Source organism: Plectropomus leopardus, chromosome 19 (genome assembly GCF_008729295.1).
Source record: "Plectropomus leopardus isolate mb chromosome 19, YSFRI_Pleo_2.0, whole genome shotgun sequence".
NCBI classification, from domain to species: Eukaryota; Metazoa; Chordata; class Actinopteri; order Perciformes; family Serranidae; genus Plectropomus; species Plectropomus leopardus.
In genome coordinates this window covers 27,785,845-27,804,824 of record NC_056481.1, presented here as the reverse complement: position 1 = coordinate 27,804,824, position 18,980 = coordinate 27,785,845, and the positions used below count along the sequence as shown (strand labels likewise).

At 40.4% G+C, this 18,980-nt stretch overlaps 1 protein-coding gene across 1 annotated transcript in view; it reads right to left on the bottom strand.

Annotated features, from left to right (window-relative positions):
• Nucleotides 1-18,980, bottom strand: part of lrrc45 (leucine rich repeat containing 45) — a 34,771-nt gene that overhangs the window by 14,288 nt on the left and 1,503 nt on the right. Inside the window, exons 2-14 of the mRNA XM_042507427.1 lie at nt 18,588-18,903; nt 14,704-14,765; nt 14,533-14,603; nt 13,893-14,071; nt 13,187-13,315; nt 11,979-12,091; nt 9,735-9,793; nt 9,467-9,544; nt 6,919-7,054; nt 5,501-5,578; nt 5,296-5,407; nt 5,101-5,171; nt 4,385-4,477 (exon numbers count right to left, since the gene is read on the bottom strand). Of these exons, the coding sequence (XP_042363361.1) occupies nt 4,385-4,477; nt 5,101-5,171; nt 5,296-5,407; nt 5,501-5,578; nt 6,919-7,054; nt 9,467-9,544; nt 9,735-9,793; nt 11,979-12,091; nt 13,187-13,315; nt 13,893-14,071; nt 14,533-14,603; nt 14,704-14,765; nt 18,588-18,816 (1,410 nt within the window). The 5' untranslated portion in view covers nt 18,817-18,903. The remainder of the gene's footprint in view (nt 1-4,384; nt 4,478-5,100; nt 5,172-5,295; nt 5,408-5,500; nt 5,579-6,918; nt 7,055-9,466; nt 9,545-9,734; nt 9,794-11,978; nt 12,092-13,186; nt 13,316-13,892; nt 14,072-14,532; nt 14,604-14,703; nt 14,766-18,587; nt 18,904-18,980) is intronic.

Genomic DNA, 18,980 nt, shown 5'->3' with positions numbered 1-18,980 from the left:
CATAATTATTTATTAATAATTTTTACAATAATTATTTTGTATTTTTTACGAGTTTCTTGCTAATCTTTGGGTCATTTTTTTCTTTTTTTTTCTCACTGCCTTCTACTCATGTCTTTGAAGGAAATTAGGCCATTTTTTAGGTTAAAAAGGGTTACATTTTTTTCTTCACTTTGATAGAGAGTGGTGACCATGGTGAGCAGGTTTATCTTTGGTCGCTGTGTGTTACTGAAAAGCAGCAGGTTACAGTCTTTCTTCCAATTCTAAAACATTGCCTTTACTATCAGTTATCTCCAAAAGCATCAGAAAATTTAGAAAAAAAGCACCAAACCACTTGGTTTTCACTCAACTGTTTTCAACACGATGGTTGAGTCACAAACTTTCTCATTTTACAGCTAAACAGTACACTAATTTATGTTTCTGAAAACACTGATTGCTAGCTGCTGTCAGAGATTCTCTGCTCTGATTGGTTGTTTTCTGACAATGGTCAGACTATCAGTCACATGTCCTACTGTGTGGATGCAGAGACAATTTCAGCAAATAGACAAAAAAGTTATTTCTGTAAAAAAAATTACCCACTGTAGCTTTAATTTTAAAAAATCTAGCTTTTTTGCAAGTTAACCACATTGTGATTGAAAGTTCGTAAATAACACGTTATTTTTTTTGTTTTGTTTTTGTAAATTGCAGGCCATCCTGGTCGCCATTCCTGTTTATGAGCCGCAATTTTAAATCCACTTAGAAAAAAAGCACAAGAAAAGGGAGGATGTCAAGGGATTCAAAGGGATGTCGCTCTAGGTTTCAAAGGGTTTAAGGGCAACGTTTAGAAAGGTGAAGACTGTAAATTGCTGCTTTCCAATAACACATATTAAACAGAGCAAACTGAGCAAATTGGTCTAATTTCCTTCAAAATATGAGAAGAAGGCAATGCGCAACGAAAGAAGAATGACCCAAAGATGTGCAAGAAAATAGTAAAAAGTACATCAAAATGATGTGAGAATTAGTTAAAAAAATATACAAAAAGAAAACTGGAATAAGAAGGGTAATTAAAAAAAAAAAAAAAAAAAAGGCTAACTGGACTTTGGGAAAAGGTGCTCTAAAAATGATAATGATTCTATACCACAGTTTTAAATATTTCCGTTTGTGGAACATTTCTTACCAAGTTGCTCATTACTTCTTTTCCATGATTTTGAAAGAAATTGCACCAATTTGCTCAAGAGAAAGGTATAAATACATGTGAAAGGCATCTCAAAGCAGCACAAGAAAAGTTACATCGCTCTAGGTTTCAAAGAGTTAAACACCTTTGCTCTGTGGGATGTATAATTATGTCACATCTGTCTCACATCTCACATTAATTTAACTCAGCTAAGGTTTACTGCCAAACATTGAGTGGAGGCTGTTTTTCCCTGCAATGTTGACAGCTTGTTTTTGCTCTTTACACTCAAGTTCCCGCACTTGATAAAATGCTTTCACTGCTTTGCCTCTGTATACCATTTCATGGTCACCAGCCCACCACTGAAGACAGTTGTATAATTCAACTCTTCAGTACAAAGGTGTTCCCATGCTCTACACTCCCTCAGTTACCTGAGAATTGGGAAATTCCTAGCGTGGAAAGAGAAGCATCCTTGTGGATTTGAATAACCGTACTCTCTGGAAAAAACAGTTAGGGACCATAATAAATTCCCCATTTTGATAAAAACAGCACCCAATCAGTGTTTGACAATAAACCGTGTGTTAAATTAGTTTATGTAAACAGAAATCACTGAGATGCTGGAGCTGGTTCAGTGTCTGATTTTACCAACTGATAGCACCACAACACCGCATGGATGTCCTGTACATTATCAGGACACATAATTATAGATCCCACCGCAAACGTGTTTAACCCTTTGAAACCTGGGGCGGGTAACTTTTCTTGTGCTGCTTTCAGATGCCTTTCACATGTATTTAAACCTTTCCCCTGAGCAAATTGGTGCAAAAAAAAAGGTAATGAGCCACTTGCTTAGAAATGTTCCATAAATGACAAAAAATTACAAATTTTAATTTTTTCTTCCACTAGGGGAAACATTTCGGGGGGGAAAATTAAAGTCAAGGTAAAAAAAAAAAAAACTAGGGGAAAAAAAACTATATTCATAATTACCATAATTACGTATTTAAAAATTTTGAGCACTTGTTTTTGTTTCTCCTTTTTACTTTCTTTTTCTTTTTCTTTATTTATTTTTTTACTAATTTTTTACATAATTTTCTTGTACTTTTTTACGGATTTCTTGCTAATCTTTGGGTCATTTTTTCTTTTTTTTTCTCACTGCCTTCTACTCATGTCTTTGAAGGAAATTAGGCCATTTTTTAGGTTAAAAAGGGTTACATTTTTTTCTTCACTTTGATAGAGAGTGGTGACCATGGTGAGCAGGTTTATCTTTGGTCGCTGTGTGTTACTGAAAAGCAGCAGGTTACAGTCTTTCTTCCAATTCTAAAACATTGCCTTTACTATCAGTTATCTTCAAAAGCATCAGAAATTTAGAAAAAAAGCACCAACCACTTGGTTTTCACTCAACTGTTTTCAACACGATGGCTGAGTCACAAACTTTCTCATTTTACAGCTAAACAGTACACTAATTTATGTTTCTGAAAACACTGATTGCTAGCTGCGTCAGAGATTCTCTGCTCTGATTGGTTGTTTTCTGACAATGGTCAGACTATCAGTCACATGTCCTACTGTGTGGATACAGAGACAATTTCAGCAAATATGACAAAAAAGTTATTTCCGTAAAAAATTACCCACTGTAGCTTTAATTTTAAAAAATCTAGCTTTTGGCGAGTTAACCACATTGTGATTGAAAGTTCGTAAATAACACCTTTTTTTTTTTTTTTGTTTTTGTAAATTGCAGGCCATCCTGGTCGCCATTCCTGTTTATGAGCCGCAATTTTAAATCCACTTAGAAAAAAAGCACAAGAAAAGGGATGTCAAGGGATTCAAAAGGATGTCGCTCTAGGTTTCAAAGGGTTTAAGGGCAACATTTAGAAAGGTGAAGACTGTAAATTGCTGCTTTCCAATAACACATATTAAACAGAGCAAACTGAGCAAATTGGTCTAAATTTCCTTCAAAATATGAGAAGAAGGCAATGCGCAACGAAAGAAGAAATGACCCAAAGATGTGCAAGAAAATAGTAAAAAGTACATCAAAATGATGTGAGAATTAGTTAAAAAAAAATATACAAAAAAGAAAACTGGAATAAGAAGGGTAATTAAAAAAAAAAAAAAAAGGCTAACTGGACTTTGGAAAAGGTGCTCTAAAAATGATAATGATTCTATACCACAGTTTTAAATATTTCCGTTTGTGGAACATTTCTTACCAAGTGCTCATTACTTCTTTTCCATGATTTTGAAAGAAATTGCACCAATTTGCTCAAGAGAAAGGTATAAATACATGTGAAAGGCATCTCAAAGCAGCACAAGAAAAGTTACATCGCTCTAGGGTTCAAAGAGTTAAACACCTTTGCTCTGTGGGATGTATAATTATGTCACATCTGTCTCACATCTCACATTAATTTAACTCAGCTAAGGTTTACTGCCAAACATTGAGTGGAGGCTGTTTTTATCAAACAGGGTCATTTATGTTTATGTTTTCCAGACAGTTCAGTTATTTAAATCCACAAGGTGGCTTCTCTTTTCACGGCCAAATGTGGGCAAGGAAAACAGCTTGTCCATTTCAAGATTTCTGAATAAAAATTGGTTCTGTGGTTACCCATGAGTCTCAGCTTTACAAACATGCCCACTGTATTATAGTCCCATGTGATTTGGGGGAAAAAACATGCATTTTTTGCATGCAGTATAAATGTGTTGTATCTGCCTTTTGTATTTGAATATTTCCACATTTTGGGGTCCCTACACAGTCTCAAATTAATCCCGCTATGAGCTGAGCACACAAATGCAGCTCATCAGACTGATGTCAGCAAGAAACCGCATCACCAAAGCACTATTTTAGAAAATGTGAATCTTCACTGAGCTGTAAATGACACTAAATTAAAGAAGTTAACTAAAGCGCTGCTAAATGGGTGGAAACTGACTGCAGACCAGCCACCCTGGTGGAAGAATCGGGTCCTATTGAGTCCTCAGGTCGGCATGTTGTGACCAGTCATATGATTTACTGTCACAGGGAACAATAATTAGTAGAAAGCAATAGAGAAAGCAAGTGACAATGCTGTCATTTGATTCTAAATTAAGACACTAAGAACTAAGCAGTATGAACTGCTTCACTTCTTCATAATGGACTCCAAAAGTGTTTCAAAATGCAAAACAATGAAATGGTAAACAATAAATATGTGATTAATCGTAATCAGCTATTTAAATTTCGACAATTTTCTATTCAACATGGATGCTGTGAACTCTGACCTCTTCCAGCTGTATCCGCTGTCCCTCCAGCTTAAAAATGCGTTCCTGCAGAGCCCTCTCACTCTCCTCTAGATGTCGATTCAAATGCTCCACCTGTGAAGAAATTACAACTTTGAGTATTTCATCTTTTTCCATTTTCTATCTAGTCTGCATCTATTTCTCACTGACTAACAAGTGACATCTCATTTGTGCAACCTATATACAATTTGTATTTTGGAAAAACAACCCTTGTTTTAGAGGGGGATTCATTGCTGACAATTTCTTTGACCAACCTCACAGTGACAAAAATTGGAATTGAGTCTCAAAAAAACATCCTTTTACCTTTTAAAATCTGACCAAAATGGATTCATTTCTTTCAAAAACTTGGGAAAAGGGCAGTGTACACTTAATAAGAAATTACCCAAAAATGACCAAGATTGTAAGAAGTACAAAAAATACCCCAAAATTAGAAAAAAAAAAAAAAACAAAAACACAAAAACCAAAAAAAAAGACAAAACAAGAAAATTACCTGAAGAAGTGTTAAAAAATCTGTAAAATAATTTTAAAATATATAATTACGATTATTATAGATATATGTCGTTTTGGGTCATTTTTGTTGCTCGTCACCTTCTTTCCATGTTTCTTCCAGGTGTCAGTTAAAACTACTCAATCTAACCACCACAGTATGTATGTACCAATGATATATACTGTATATGGGAGAAAGTTCTTGAGAGCACCTCCTTCTGGCGGAGACCGTCCATGTCCTGCAGAGCTTGCTTGGACCTTCGCTTCTCTATTTCCAGACGGTCTGTCAGAGGATTACATACAGGAAAACTCTGATGTATTTAATGTTGAAAAAAGACATTCTTGTTGTGCATCTGTAATTAAGACCTTTTTTGTGTCTTCTCTGTGTGTGCGCGTGTGTGTGTCACCTTCGGCCTGTGCTAGCTGCAGCTTGAGCTCTGCTGTGCTGTTGGTCAGCTGCTGCTTCAGCTCAAAGATCTGCTGCTGCTGAGACTTACACCTGCGCTCCATCTCCTCCACCTAAGATACATGCAACAATTAGGATCACACCCAACAGAGCTCATACTGCGACTTTGCTCAGCCATATTCACACCGAACAGACATTCCTCTTACTTTATTCACGAGTTGGTTGTTGGTTTCGGTCAGGTTTTGGATCTCTCGGAGGAGTCTGCCCTCTCTTTTTGCACTGTCCTGCAGAATGAAAACACATGAGGTAGTATATGTTCATTTGTGATCACAATATGTCAATAAGCATAAATTGATTCTCAGTTTTTTTTAACTTGTCATAAGGTGTTTTTGTTTAGCAGAACTCTTTATTACAGATTACTGAGCAGACAGTAGTTGGAAACAAACACCTGCCACTGTAGGTTTTGAACGTTTACTGGATTTTATTCTGTAAACGATTGTACATGCTTTTGCTGTGTTAAGCTGTATATTGTTAACAAAGAGATGTTTTTCTTGGTATTGCAAAGTTGATTTCAGCCACATAGAAGATACAAAATGAATTATGTGTGCAATAATTTGTGAAATAACTGAAATGCCGCTTTTGAAAGGTCTGTTCTATTTGCATAATGAGATATTACCCACTAACATCTTTATTTCATGCCACTTTGTCTCTTTAATGACAGTGATCTTAACTGTCTTAACTTTATCAGATATCAAGCTGCTGATGTGAAAAGTAGACAGACAGACTAATATCTCCCTCTTATTATTTAGCCTAACAAGGCTCCATAGGCAGTTTACCTCACTGGCTAACCAGCTCAGCAGGGCTGTGAATGTAGGCATGGCTACATCTGAATTTCTATCAAGGGTGTGCAGCATGGATCCATTTTTAACCCTGTCCTGTAAAAGATTGCTTTTGTCCATGTGTAAATAAAAAAAATCATACTTATGCAGACGATACTGTTTTCTATTGTGTTATTAATTCTAATGAAAAAAATAAAATTATCTGTAATGCCTCCCTAACCTTTAGGGCCCGCTTTAATATTTCACACACTCGTATCACTCTGCATACAAAATGCACTTTTCAAAATCAGGCTTTAAAAAATATTATACATTAATGTTATTTGCTACTTTCATTGAGTTTATTTTTAACCAACACCAGTCCTGATCATAAATATCAAGTATTTATTCATTTTCAGAATTTTAACCCTTTAAATGCCAGTTTTTTGTCACAATGACACCATGTTTGTAGATGGAAAAAAACACACAAAAAGGATTATTTTCAATATACTACATGTACATTTCTTTTTAATTATCACAGCCTGGGATATATCAAGGATTAGCAGCAACACTGAATATGACATATTGTCTTCGTGTTCATTTGACCTCTATTCACCTTGTCAAAAAACAGCCAGGGGCAAAATGTATTTTCCTCACCAAATTATTGGCACATGTGAGAGCTCTCGTGAGCTAGCTCTGGGCTGAATGACTTATTTAAATATAAGACCAGCTAAAACCTGTTCAAATTCTGTTTCCTGTACAAATCACAGTAGAGGTGAAATGACTTGTTTGTGCAGTGTTATCCGTACCTCATGCTCTTGCTTCCTCTCTCTGCTCTGCCGTTCCCTCTGTTCTTCTTTCTCAACCTTCACTCGTGTCAGCAGCTCTCCCAAATTGTGGTTTTTCTGCTCAGAGAGGGCGAGGGCAGCCTCTGTCATCTGGAGTCTGCAGAGAATCACAGCACACATCATCACAGTTACTGCATGAGCTTCTTCCAATACTCAAAGAAATTTAAGTGAGCAGTGCATTGATGACTTGTGGAGAAAAGACATCTGAAGCACTTGGAATAGCTTGTTCATGTACACCTGAAGGCACCTCGGCCAGCCAAAACAGTCTTTGTTTTTGCTACATGTGCCACTTCATTTGATTTTCAGCAAATGGTTATTGTCACCTTTGAGAGAGGATTTTTAGGTTTTTATTACTTGATTAATATAACAACAAATTTACCGACAATACGATTTTAAAACTTGTCATTTATATTTCAATATTTTATTTAATCATCTTCAATCATGACAGAGTATACACTGTAGGGCATTATTCCCCAACAAAAAAATAGCCCAGACTTAACTGGTAATCTGTGTTTTACAGTCTGATATAAAGTCTCTCTAAAATAAAATTAATGCAAGAGCTTCTTCCACTCAAGTAAAAGTATTGTAGTGCAATCTACATTTAGCAATTCAATGGCAAAATAAATAAAACAATGTTAAATTCATGTCACTTTTAGGAGGAGTAACAAAACAGTTACTCTTTGTTACAGTAACAAACCTCAAACCTAGCAGTTCAACAAAACATCTTACAGTAAAAATAGTGCGTTTTTGCAACATTGCTGCTGCGTCGCTGCCTGCTGCTGTAAGTGCTGTTTTTTCATATTTCTACGCATTAATCCCACTCATTTATTAAATTGTGAAAGCTCCTGCACAGCTGACAACCCCGTCCTGTAAATGTTACAAGATAAAATTCATTGTATCAGCAACTGATGGGATTCTTTCCACACACAGTCAAAGGGCTTTTGTTTTGAATTGAGGGAAGCAATGAAGTTTGAGTAAAACAGACATCTTTGTATTTCCTCATCTGCATGACACGGAAAGACTTTTAAACTGCTGTAAAAAGTGGTACAGAGTCAATATAATAATGAAAATATCATTTCACTGTCTATTTCTGCTGACAAAAATGCGCGCGTCATGAGTAAAAAATCAGCGAGCCACCATTTCTCTAGACTTGGTGCAGCTGACACGCGGTGGAGACACGCCTCTCAGCTCAGGGAGGCAGTGTGCTCTCATTTGATAACATGGGCGCCGAAATAAAAAATGACACGTTCGGCGTGCTCACGCTTTCCTGATGTGCGCTGTGTGAAAAGGGCCTTGCGACGCATTGACGCACATTATGTAAATCAAGGCATTTACGTAATCGATTACGTCGACGCGTCGCCCCGTCCCTAGACATAACAATTTTACATCTGACAGCAAGTACCTGGCTCATATGAATTTCTGTGTTTCTGGCACATCACCTGATTTCAAAGTGCATGGAGAAGGAAAGGCTTTAGCAGAACTAAAAGCAGCTTTATTATCAGACCAATTCATTTTCTGACGACTACAACCCAGCTAGCACGTTTTGGCTTTAAAAACGTTCTGAGAATGGTACAATGAAACCAATACAATATTTTAGTAGCGTTTTCAGCAGCAAGTTTTCTTTTAGTTCCCAAAATGTTCTTCTTAAAGTTTGGGTAACATTCTCTAATTCTCTGTTATTTAACATATCACATTGAATTACATTTTTATTTTTTAAAAAAATGTTCCGTAATCACAGTCCTCAATAACATGTTCTGAATGTTAAAATGAAAATGTTCTTCCTTTGTTCCCATGTAACATTGTGGGAATGTTTTATAAAAGAACATTCTATGGTCTGCCACATCTCACCATCACCAAGACAGCCTCAGAATGCTGCAGTTGTAATGTTACATCTTAGTCAGCATTTAACCTCATAGGAGCATTAATTCATCTTCATCTTCCCTTTGTACATTAATAGCTTTCCACCATAAAAATGACAGAAACCAACAAAACTAAATATAAGTATAATCTTTATATCCTAAGTCCAAAACCAATACTCATATACACACACTGGTGTTCACAATTCAGTTTTATATTTGTTGTATCTTATTTTTAAATGCTTTTTTTAATCTAAGTTGGGGTTTTTGTTGTTGTTTTTTCTATATTTTCATAACTTTAATGTGACATTAATGGAATTCATTTGAGAGGCATTTTGTAAATTATGTATTTTAAAAAGTTACCAATTATTTTGAGATTTTACAAAGCAAAGTCAGAAAAATAAAACATTTCATAAAATGTAACTCTACATGAAAGACTGGTTTAAGACATTTTAATGCCAATTAAGACCTTATTTCTAGATTAATAAATTCAATGCTTTTTAAGACTTTTAAAGGATTGACAGGAACCCTAATACTCACACAGGAGTCCTTCAAACAACCTTGTGTTTGATTGAAAAATGATCAAAGTGACTTCACAGACTGTGCTGCTCTTTATACTGGGAATATTGAATCAAGGAAAATGAAATGCTTACTTGGCAGTGAGAGCGTTGACAGCAGACTTCCTCTCATTGAGCGCTTCCTGCAGTTGGCCTATCTGAATGGAGGCGGAGCTAATGAAACAGAAAAGACATAATAATTGTAAGTGCCATGAGGCCGTGGATACAAAATGTAATTATTTGAGGACGAGGCAGAGTAATTGTTCTACATATTAAAATGGTTAAGGGCTGGCTCCCTAATTAAGCTGTTGTGACTCTCAATTATTTATCGCCGATGATTGTACACAATAACATATCCACTCACCCGCTATGGCGTCCCATCTCCTCCCTCTGCCTGTCTATGGTTTCCATCAGGCTCAAGAACTAAAAGAGAGCAGCAACAACAACAGTCACCACCACAAACATCACCCAAAATCTGTAAAACTCTGTGGCTTGGTGGATAGAGCGGGCACCTCATGTACAGAGGTTGTATCCTCACCACAGCGGATGCAGGTTCAATTCTGGCCTCGGCCCTTTGCTGCATGTCGCCCCCTCTCTCTCTCTCCCCTCCTTTCACACTCAAGCTTTCCTATTAATTAAAGGCAAAAAGCCCCCAAAAAAGCATTCCAAAAAAAAAAAATTCAACCCTAAATCTTGTGTCTATCGAAAACTACCCAAAAAAGTATTAACAAGTCTTAACAAGCCACCTGTAGGCTTTAAATGTAGCTGCAAAAGTGTTTGTAGCCATGTCCTTATCTGAGCTTGGAGATTATTAGTTAAAATGAATTAGGCTGTCATCTGTCTGGATGGTTTTTGACTTGTTACCATGAACCATGACAATTGTCACTACTGCAATCCATTCTACCTGACTGCATTTATTTCTATCGAAACAGATTTTATTTTACTTTCATGAATAACTTTCTTCACTGTTTTCACTGGAACTCTTCCTTCAGCAGAAAGTAATTCCAATGAAGACTGCTGGGGAGGTCTTTGAATAGCTAACAAGACTAACAATCCAGCTCTGTGAGCCAAATGCTGATGACAGCATACTAACATGTCTATAGTGACAATACTAACTAACAATGCTGATGTATTGTAGCTATAGGGCCCTATTTAAAAGATCTACAGTGTGTGGTCTAAAGTGGACAGCACAAGTGCATTAAGGGCAGGTCTAACACCACTTTGGCTGGTTCAGTTAAGTACAATCTGGGCACAAAGTAAGGTACAAGGGACAAAGGTGTAATAATTTGTTCCTTAACTAATAACAGGTGTGTTTTGGGCATAACATGAATTAAACCAATAAGAGTGTAATTTCCTATTCTCTTACAAAGCCAGGTGATCCTGCAGCTGGTGCACTAACTATTTACATGGTGGATACGGTGAATTGGAAAAGCGAGCTGTTTTTGGCAGAGAATAATGTAGGAAGAGCAATAATGCCACTGCAACAAATATTGTGGGATATTTAACACTTTGATATCGGACTGACATCAGATTTCTTCTGCTGTGTTCAGATGCCTTTGACAAGCATTAAAACCATGAAAACCTGAAAAAAAATGGTTTTGTGGAGATGCCTCACAAAAAAAATAAGGGTTGGCTCTAATTTTGCATGAAATTAAGAAAAAGTGACAAAAAATGACCTGAAGATGTATTTATGAGAGAGAAAAGATTATCCAGAAATGTTACAGAAATATGTATAAGTGTGTGTGTGTGTGTGTGTGTGTGTGTGTGTGTGTGTGTGTGTGTGTTAGCACTTTTTTCAATTAATTTCCTATTTTTATTCATTTATTTGTTACCCTTTTTGCTAATTTTCAGTTCATTTTTTGTGTTTATGTTTTAATTTTGTTTTTTTTTTCAAGTCATTTTGTTGTAACTGTTTCATGACTAACTTCCTGCTAATATTGTGTAATATCATGGTAAGCTGCTCATTGCCTTCTCATGTTTTGTCCCATGTTTTTGAAAGAAATCAGGCCCATTGGCTCAGGTATCAAAGGGTTAAAGAGCAAAACTAGAAATTGTAGCTATAAACTTAACAGAGGTGAGAGAATTAAACTTTTAGCTTCTGAAATAATCAAGAAAAATGTGCTGCTCCTCGTGCGTAAATGTGCACAGTGTCTAGTAGGAGTTGGACAGAAACTCTGCTGCTCTGCTTTGCTCTGCTCTGCTCTCTACTATGTTCACATTTTAGAGAATGTAACCAACACTTCTCGCATTAGCAATGTATTCTTTTACCAACCTGCAACCTATTTGCACATTCCTGTGTGTGTAACAAGCAGAGTGTACGTGTATTGTGAACAGGGGGCTATGTAGGTGCATCTGAATAATGTGCATTTAAATAGCAGGAAATACAGTGCCATTCTGACTTCTGACCAAGTTTTTGATGGTTAGGGTAAGGTTTAGGGTGCAATCACTTTGTGCCGCCTCAAAATAACAATACGTGAACAAAGCGCCATTCTAATTGTGTTATGTGAGAACAATTTTTGTGGTTTTTAGAAGTTTTCTAACACTCTTCATCCACAAGTGTTCTTGTTCTGTAGGTATGAATTACTTTGTGGTTTAGTGTGAGGGTTACCTGCCGGCCCTTCTCCTCCTTCAGTGTCTGGATCTCCTTGCTGAGGACCTGGGACCTGCAGTGGCTCTCTCTCAGGGTGGACTGGATGTATGAGTTTTGCCCTGTGGTCTGTTCTGAAAGGGTTAAACAACAGGAGCAAGATGGTAACGAGTGAAGACAGAGAAACATGGGTCCACAGTGGAGGATGGAGTGCATGTTAGGTATTACTGGGTGATAATCTGCATCATGTTCTAATCAGAACACATTAGAATAGTGTTAATACTTTGACCAGCAATGAGAGTGCTACACAAATGTTATTCAAATTGAATCCATGATGACGAAGTAACAATCACAGATGAGGTAAGTCTTACTTCCTCAGAACATACAGTGATCAGTCCCAACATTTACACCACTGAGAGGTAAAGTGAATAACAATGATCATCGCCTTACAATCTCATATGGTCTGCTGGGAAACCTTGGGATCTGGCATTCATGTGGATGCCACTTAACCTCACTGTAATGGTACTCCTCAGTGGCGGTGCCCCCCTTAACAGTATGGGGGACAATGTGCAATGCCACACCAAAAAAACTGCTTAGGAATGGCTCAAGAAACATGCCAAAGAACTCAAGGCCTCAACCTGGTCTCTAAACTCCCCAGATCCAATCTAATCGAGCATCCAGTGGAAGTGCTAAGACCCCACCTTGCAAGCTAGAGGACTCAGAGGATCCACCGCAAAGACCCTAGTGCCACAGGACAAAGGACACCCCCAGAGGCCCTGTGTCCATGCTTAAACAGGTCAGAAGCCCCACTTTGGTCTAGACTTGGCTCTGAACTGTCAAGACATGGACTCAGGGCCTCTGGGGTACCTGCATGTCCAGCAGATGCTCAATCAGAACACCAAAATGTTTTATTTGCCCCTTTGCTCACAATAAATGGAAGTGGACGAAAAGCAAATGTTTGCCAGTGTTATCTTCAATCATGCATGACTCACTAAACCAAAACTATCTGAATGGAGAGATAATCTCTTGAGGGAAGTGAGAAAAACAACTTTCTTTTGAAATTTTGATGAACCATCCTTTTGAGGAGGCAGACAGGATGCAGCTGCAATGTCTGGGGATTGGGGTTTTTGCAGAACACAAGTAAAGCAGAGTAGAAGAAACTAGGGAACATTTTAACACACACACGCACGCACGCACCGCGCGCGCGCACACACACACACATATCTTACCAAGTGCTTTGAGAGTGTCACTGGGTATGTTGTTCCCTGCCATCTCCAGCTGCACTATGCTTTTGTTCTTCTGCAGAGCCTCCAGCAGAGACCTGCCACCCAGCAGACCAATGTTGTTCCACCTCAGATCTGTGAACACAGTCAGGGAGAGAGGCTGCAGCTGACCATCATACTGTCAGGTAAAACAAACCAGAGTACACTCATACATTAAGTAAACTAAGATTTACAGTTATATTTATTCTACTCTTTCAAGGCTCTCATTTTTCAATAACATTTTACGTAAAATCAACTTGTCAGATTTTACAGTGTACAGACTAAAGGCATGGCCTTTCTGTATGTCACTGGTTGCTATGGATCATGTGATCTCAAACCCTGCTTGTGCTCCAAAGCTATGTAGGCCACTAACATAGCCGTTGAGGTTCATTTATTATAAATATTCATAATTTAAATGCAATCAAAGATACAAGTTTTGCTCAAATTGCTCAGGCCTAATAACAGGCACAGAAAACTTAATTATTTTACAACAAAATATGTGTGCTGTCCCAGCACAGAGCCTGTCCAAACACTGACACCTCAGCTGATGAGTGTTCAGACAAAAAAAACAAGGAAAATCTTAAAAGCGTGAACTTTGTGTCAACAGATTGTTGCACACCTGGACAATAAGCTTACAAAGTGATGGGTCATATTTGATGTCATTGTATCTCACCCAGCACTTGCAAAGTGGTGTTGCGTTTAAGTGCCAGTGCAAGCTCTGATGCTCCGTGGTGGTTGATCTGATTGTTGCGCAGGTTCAGCTCAGTCAGTACGCTGTTGGAGGCTAAACCCTCACAAAAGAGGGAGAAGGCTTCGTCCCACACCCCCAAAGCATTCCACTCCAACACCAGCCTGTAGACAGTATTTACAAGTTTGAAGCACCACTTGTTAACGGGGATGCTGTTCTCTGTCGCAGGTCTCTCGCATCTATTTCTTTTTTAAATAAAAATATATGAGTTAAGTTGACTCTAATATGAAGTAGCTGTTAATTTTGATTGGTACAGATTTTTTTTGACCAGTCTAAGCTGTGAGCAGCTGCTATGTAAGGATTTCTAAAAGGATATATTACCTGACAAATTAACAAATGAAGCACGGAGTAATTGGAAACACCTCGTAAATGTATATAAATTAACATTATATTGTCCAAAATCCTGCTATTTATTTTCTATTTTATGAAACAAAAATTTAATTGCAAAATAAAATGACCCCAAACAGTAGGCTCCCTCTAACCTTATGACAATATGTAACATTTAAAGACACACTTGGTGTTGCAGCAATAGAAAGTATTCTTACATGAAGAGCATCGTTCTCACCTACGCAGAGTCTTGTTCCGAGCCAGCAGCTTTCCCAACACCTCAGCCCCTGTAGATCTCAGGTTATTGCCCTGTGAAAAATATCTTGCATTAGCTGACTATAGATACACATCTCACGAAATAAAATCAACCATTTCTGCGAGAGGTGACATTCTAATTTGCAGGTGTTACCTTCAGATCCAAGACTTTTACTGTTGTGTTGCCAAATAGTCCAGTCAGAAGTACTTTGGCACCTGAGAGTCACACACAAGCATGAGAGCGGACACGGTTTTATTTTAGGTTACACTTACTGTCATCATGTCCCATGTGCAGAGAAAAACAAGTTATTATCTATGCCATAAAGGTCAACTGTTGTACAAAAAACATAAAAAAAACGCAACAATGAGCCACACTGTTGCTCTGATTGACATGTTCACTCACTAACATGAACACATACTGTAGTTTATTTTGACTCAGTACAACGAATAATAACTGGATCACCAGATCTGGATTAATCTGCTGCTGAAAATGGTCCATAAGAAATAAACTTTTTCCTCCTGTTTGAATAATGTGTGTTAAAAACTCACATTTCGAGTTCGACTGCCGCTTGAGGCCATTTGCTGCATGTTGTCCCCTCTCTCTCCCCCTTTCACGTTATTAAGCTGTCCTATTCATTAAAGGCTAAAATGTCAAAAAATAATAAAAATAAATAAATAAATAAAATAAAATGGATAAAAAAATAAAAAACAAAAACAAACAAGAAAATTGCCAAAATAAGTGCAGAAAATAAAAAAAAAAAAATTTTTTACAAAATTTTAAATATAAAAAATAAAAATGATTATTAATAGTTGTGTGAACATTTTTTTTCTTTTTTTATGATTTTGTAATAATTGTCACCCCTTTTTTTAAACTAATTTTTAGTTAATCCTCAGGCCACTTTCTTTGTCACCTTTGAATAATTTCTTGCAATTTGTGAGGCATTTCTTGCCAACTTGGTCATTACATTTTTCCCAGGTTTTTGAAAGAAATCAAACCAATTTTCTTAGGTTTCGAAGGGTTGAATTTCTTGTGAAAGGCATCCATAGACAGCACAAGAAAAGAGACTTCAAACCAGGTTTTGAAGGGTTAAAAGATGCATCAAGCATGCATTTGCATTTATGCTAAATGAAGCCTGTTCTTATACTGAGCTACTTCCATCCATCCATCCATTTTCTACTGGGCAGATCGCGGGGGCAGCAGCCTAAGCAGGAAAGCCCAGACTCCCCTCTCCCCGGCCACTTCATCCAGCTCTTCCCGGGGGATCCTGAGGCGTTCCCGGGCCAGCTGGGAAACATAGTCTCTCCAGAGTGTCCTGGGTCTTCCCCAGGGCCTCCTACCGGTGGGACGTGCCCTGAACACCTCACCAGGGAGGCGTCCAGGAGGTGAGATGCCCAAGCCACCTCATTTGGCTCTTCTCAACATGGAGGAGCAGCGGCTCTGCTCCGAGCTCCTCCCAGATGACTGAGCTTCTCACCCTATCTCTAAGGGAGAGCCCAGCCACCCTACAAAGGCAGCTCATTTCGACCGCTTGTACCAGTGATCTTGTTCTTTCGGTCACTACCCAAAGCCTGTGACCATAGGTGAAGGTAGGAATGAAGATCGACCGTTAAATTGAGAGCTTTGCCTTTCGACTCAGCTCCCTCTTCACCACGACAGATCGGTGTAGAGTCCGCATCACTGCAGATGCCACACCGATCCACCTGTCGATCTCCCACTCCATCCTTTCGTCACTCGTGAACAAGACCCTGAGGAACTTAAACTCCTCCACTTGAGGCAGGATCCCTTCCCCGATCTGGAGAGGGCACTCCACCCTTTTCCGGCTGACAACCACGGCCTTGGATTTGGAGGTGCTGATTATCATCCCGGCCACTTCACACTCAGCTGCGAACCAATCCAGTGAGAGCTGAAAGTCGTGGCCTGATGAAGCCCACAGGACCACATCATCAAAAGCGGCGACCCAATCATGAGGTCACCAAACTGGACCCCCTCAATGTCCTGGCTGCACCTAGAAATTCTGTCCATAAAAGTTATGAACAGAATCAATGACAAAGGGCAGCCCTGGCGGAGTCCAACCCTCACTGGAAACGAGTCGGACTTACTGCCGGCAATACAGACCATGCTCCCACACTGCTCGTACAGAGAACGGACGGCCAGTATCAGGGGGTCCGATACCCCACACTCCTGGAGAATCCCCCACAGGACTCCCCGAAAGACACGGTCAAATGCCTTCTCCAGGTCCACAAAGCACATGTGGACTGGTTGGGCAAACTCCCATGCACCCTCAACGACCCTGCCAAGAGTCCAGAGCTGGTCCACAGTTCCACGACCAGGACAAAAACCGCATTTCTCCCCCTGGATCTGAGGTTCGACTATCCGGCGGACCCTCCTCTCGAGTACCCCCGAAATAGACCTTACCAGGGAGGCTGAGGAGTGTGATCCCCCTATAGTTGGAACACACTCCAGTCCCCGTTTTTTAAAAGAGGGACCACCACCCCGGTCTGCCAGTCCAGAGGCACTGCCACCGATGTCCACGCAATGTCATGTCAACCATGACAGCCCCACAACATCCAGGGACTTAAGAAAACTCTGGGCAGATCTCATCCACCCCCGGGGCCCTGCCACTGAGGAGCTTTTTGACCACCTCAGCAACCTCAGCCCCAGAGATGGGAGAGCCCACTCCCGAGTCCCCAGGCCCTGCTTCCTCACCGGAAGGCATGTCGGTGGGATTGAGGAGCTCTTCGAAGTATTCCTTCCACCAATTCACAATGTCCCGAGTCAAGGTCAGTAGCGCACCGTCCCCACCATACACAGTGTTGACAGAGTACTGCCTCCCCCTCCTGAGACACTGGATGGTGGTCCAGAAACTCTTCGAAGCCATCCGGAAGTCGTTCTCCATGGACTCACCGAACTCATCCCATGCCCGGGTTTTTGCCTCGGTGATCACCGTAGCTGCACTCCAGTTGGCCTGCCGATACCTGTCTGCTGCCTCCGGAGTCCCACAGGCCAAGAAGGCCCGATAGGACTCCTTCTTCACCGCCGGTGTCCACCAATGGATTTGGATGTTGCTGCCACGACAGGCATCGACCACCTTAGGGCCACAGCATCGATCGACCGCCTCAACAACGGAGGCACGGAACATGGCCCACTCGGACTCAACGTCCCCTGCTTCCCCCGGCACATGGTCGAAGCTCTCCCAGAGGTGGGAGTTGAAGCTCCCTCTGACGGGAGACTCTGCCAGTTGACTGGGAGACTCTACCTGTTTGGACCATAGGCACAAACAACAGGCAGGATCCGTCCCCCCCAAGGCGAAGGGAGGTTACCCTCTTGTCCACCGGGGTAAAATCCAACATACAGGCACTGAGCCGGGTGGGCAATAAGTATTGCCACCCCTGCCCGCGACTCTCACCAGTGGCAACTCCAGAGTGGAAGAGAGTCCAACCCCTCTCAAGAAGACTGGTTCCGGAGCCCATGCTATGTGTCGAGGTAAAGCCGACTATATCTAGACAAAACTTCTCAACCTCGCACACCAGCTCCGGCTCCTTCCCCATCAGAGAGGTGACATCCCGGTCATCGGCTGCCACCTAACTCACATTGCGCCTGACCCCTTTGGCCCCTCCTATGGATGGTGAGCCCATGGGAAGGAGGTCCCACATTGCCTCTTCGGGCTGTGCCTGGCCGGGCCCCATGGGTAAAGGCCCGGTCACCAGGCGCTCACCATCGAGCCCCATCCCCTGGCCTGGCTTCAGGGGGGGGCCTCGGTCACCCGCGTCCGGGTGAGGGAAACTTTGGACCATTTATGTCTTTCATCATAAGGGGTCTAGTGAGCTACACATTGTGTGGTCCCTACCCTAGGACCTGTTTGCCATGGGAGACCCTACCAGGGGCATAAAGCCCCCGACAACTGAGCTCCTAGGATCCTTGGGACACGCAAACCCCTCCACCACAATAAGGTGGTAGCTCAGGGAGTTACTTACAATTCGATACACCAGGCAACATACAGTATATGTATACAGTTTAGTCAGTCTAAATTTACAAACCTTCCTCACTGAGCATGCAGTCACTGAGCAACACCTCTGTAAAGATGGTGTCTTTTTGGAAGGTCCTGGCCAGCACAGAGCAGGTATCTATAGACAGGCTCTGTCCACTCAGATCCAGTCTGGAGCCCTGAGCTGCCCTGCTCTCCTGGAGCTGAGCCACGACACTCTCCTGAGGCTCCACACCTCCCTCCTTACACAGACGCAGGTATGTTCGCCTAAAATCCTCCATAGTGAGTCACAAGTCTCTTCCTGTCATCTGAGAGGTGGAAAGCTGTCTTCACGTCTTCCTTCTTTCATCTGGGACTTACTCTGTTTACTGGAGAAGAACAGAATGATTTGCAGACTGAAATGAAACAATAGAGAAATGGGTTATTTTGAACCTTCAGGTCATTT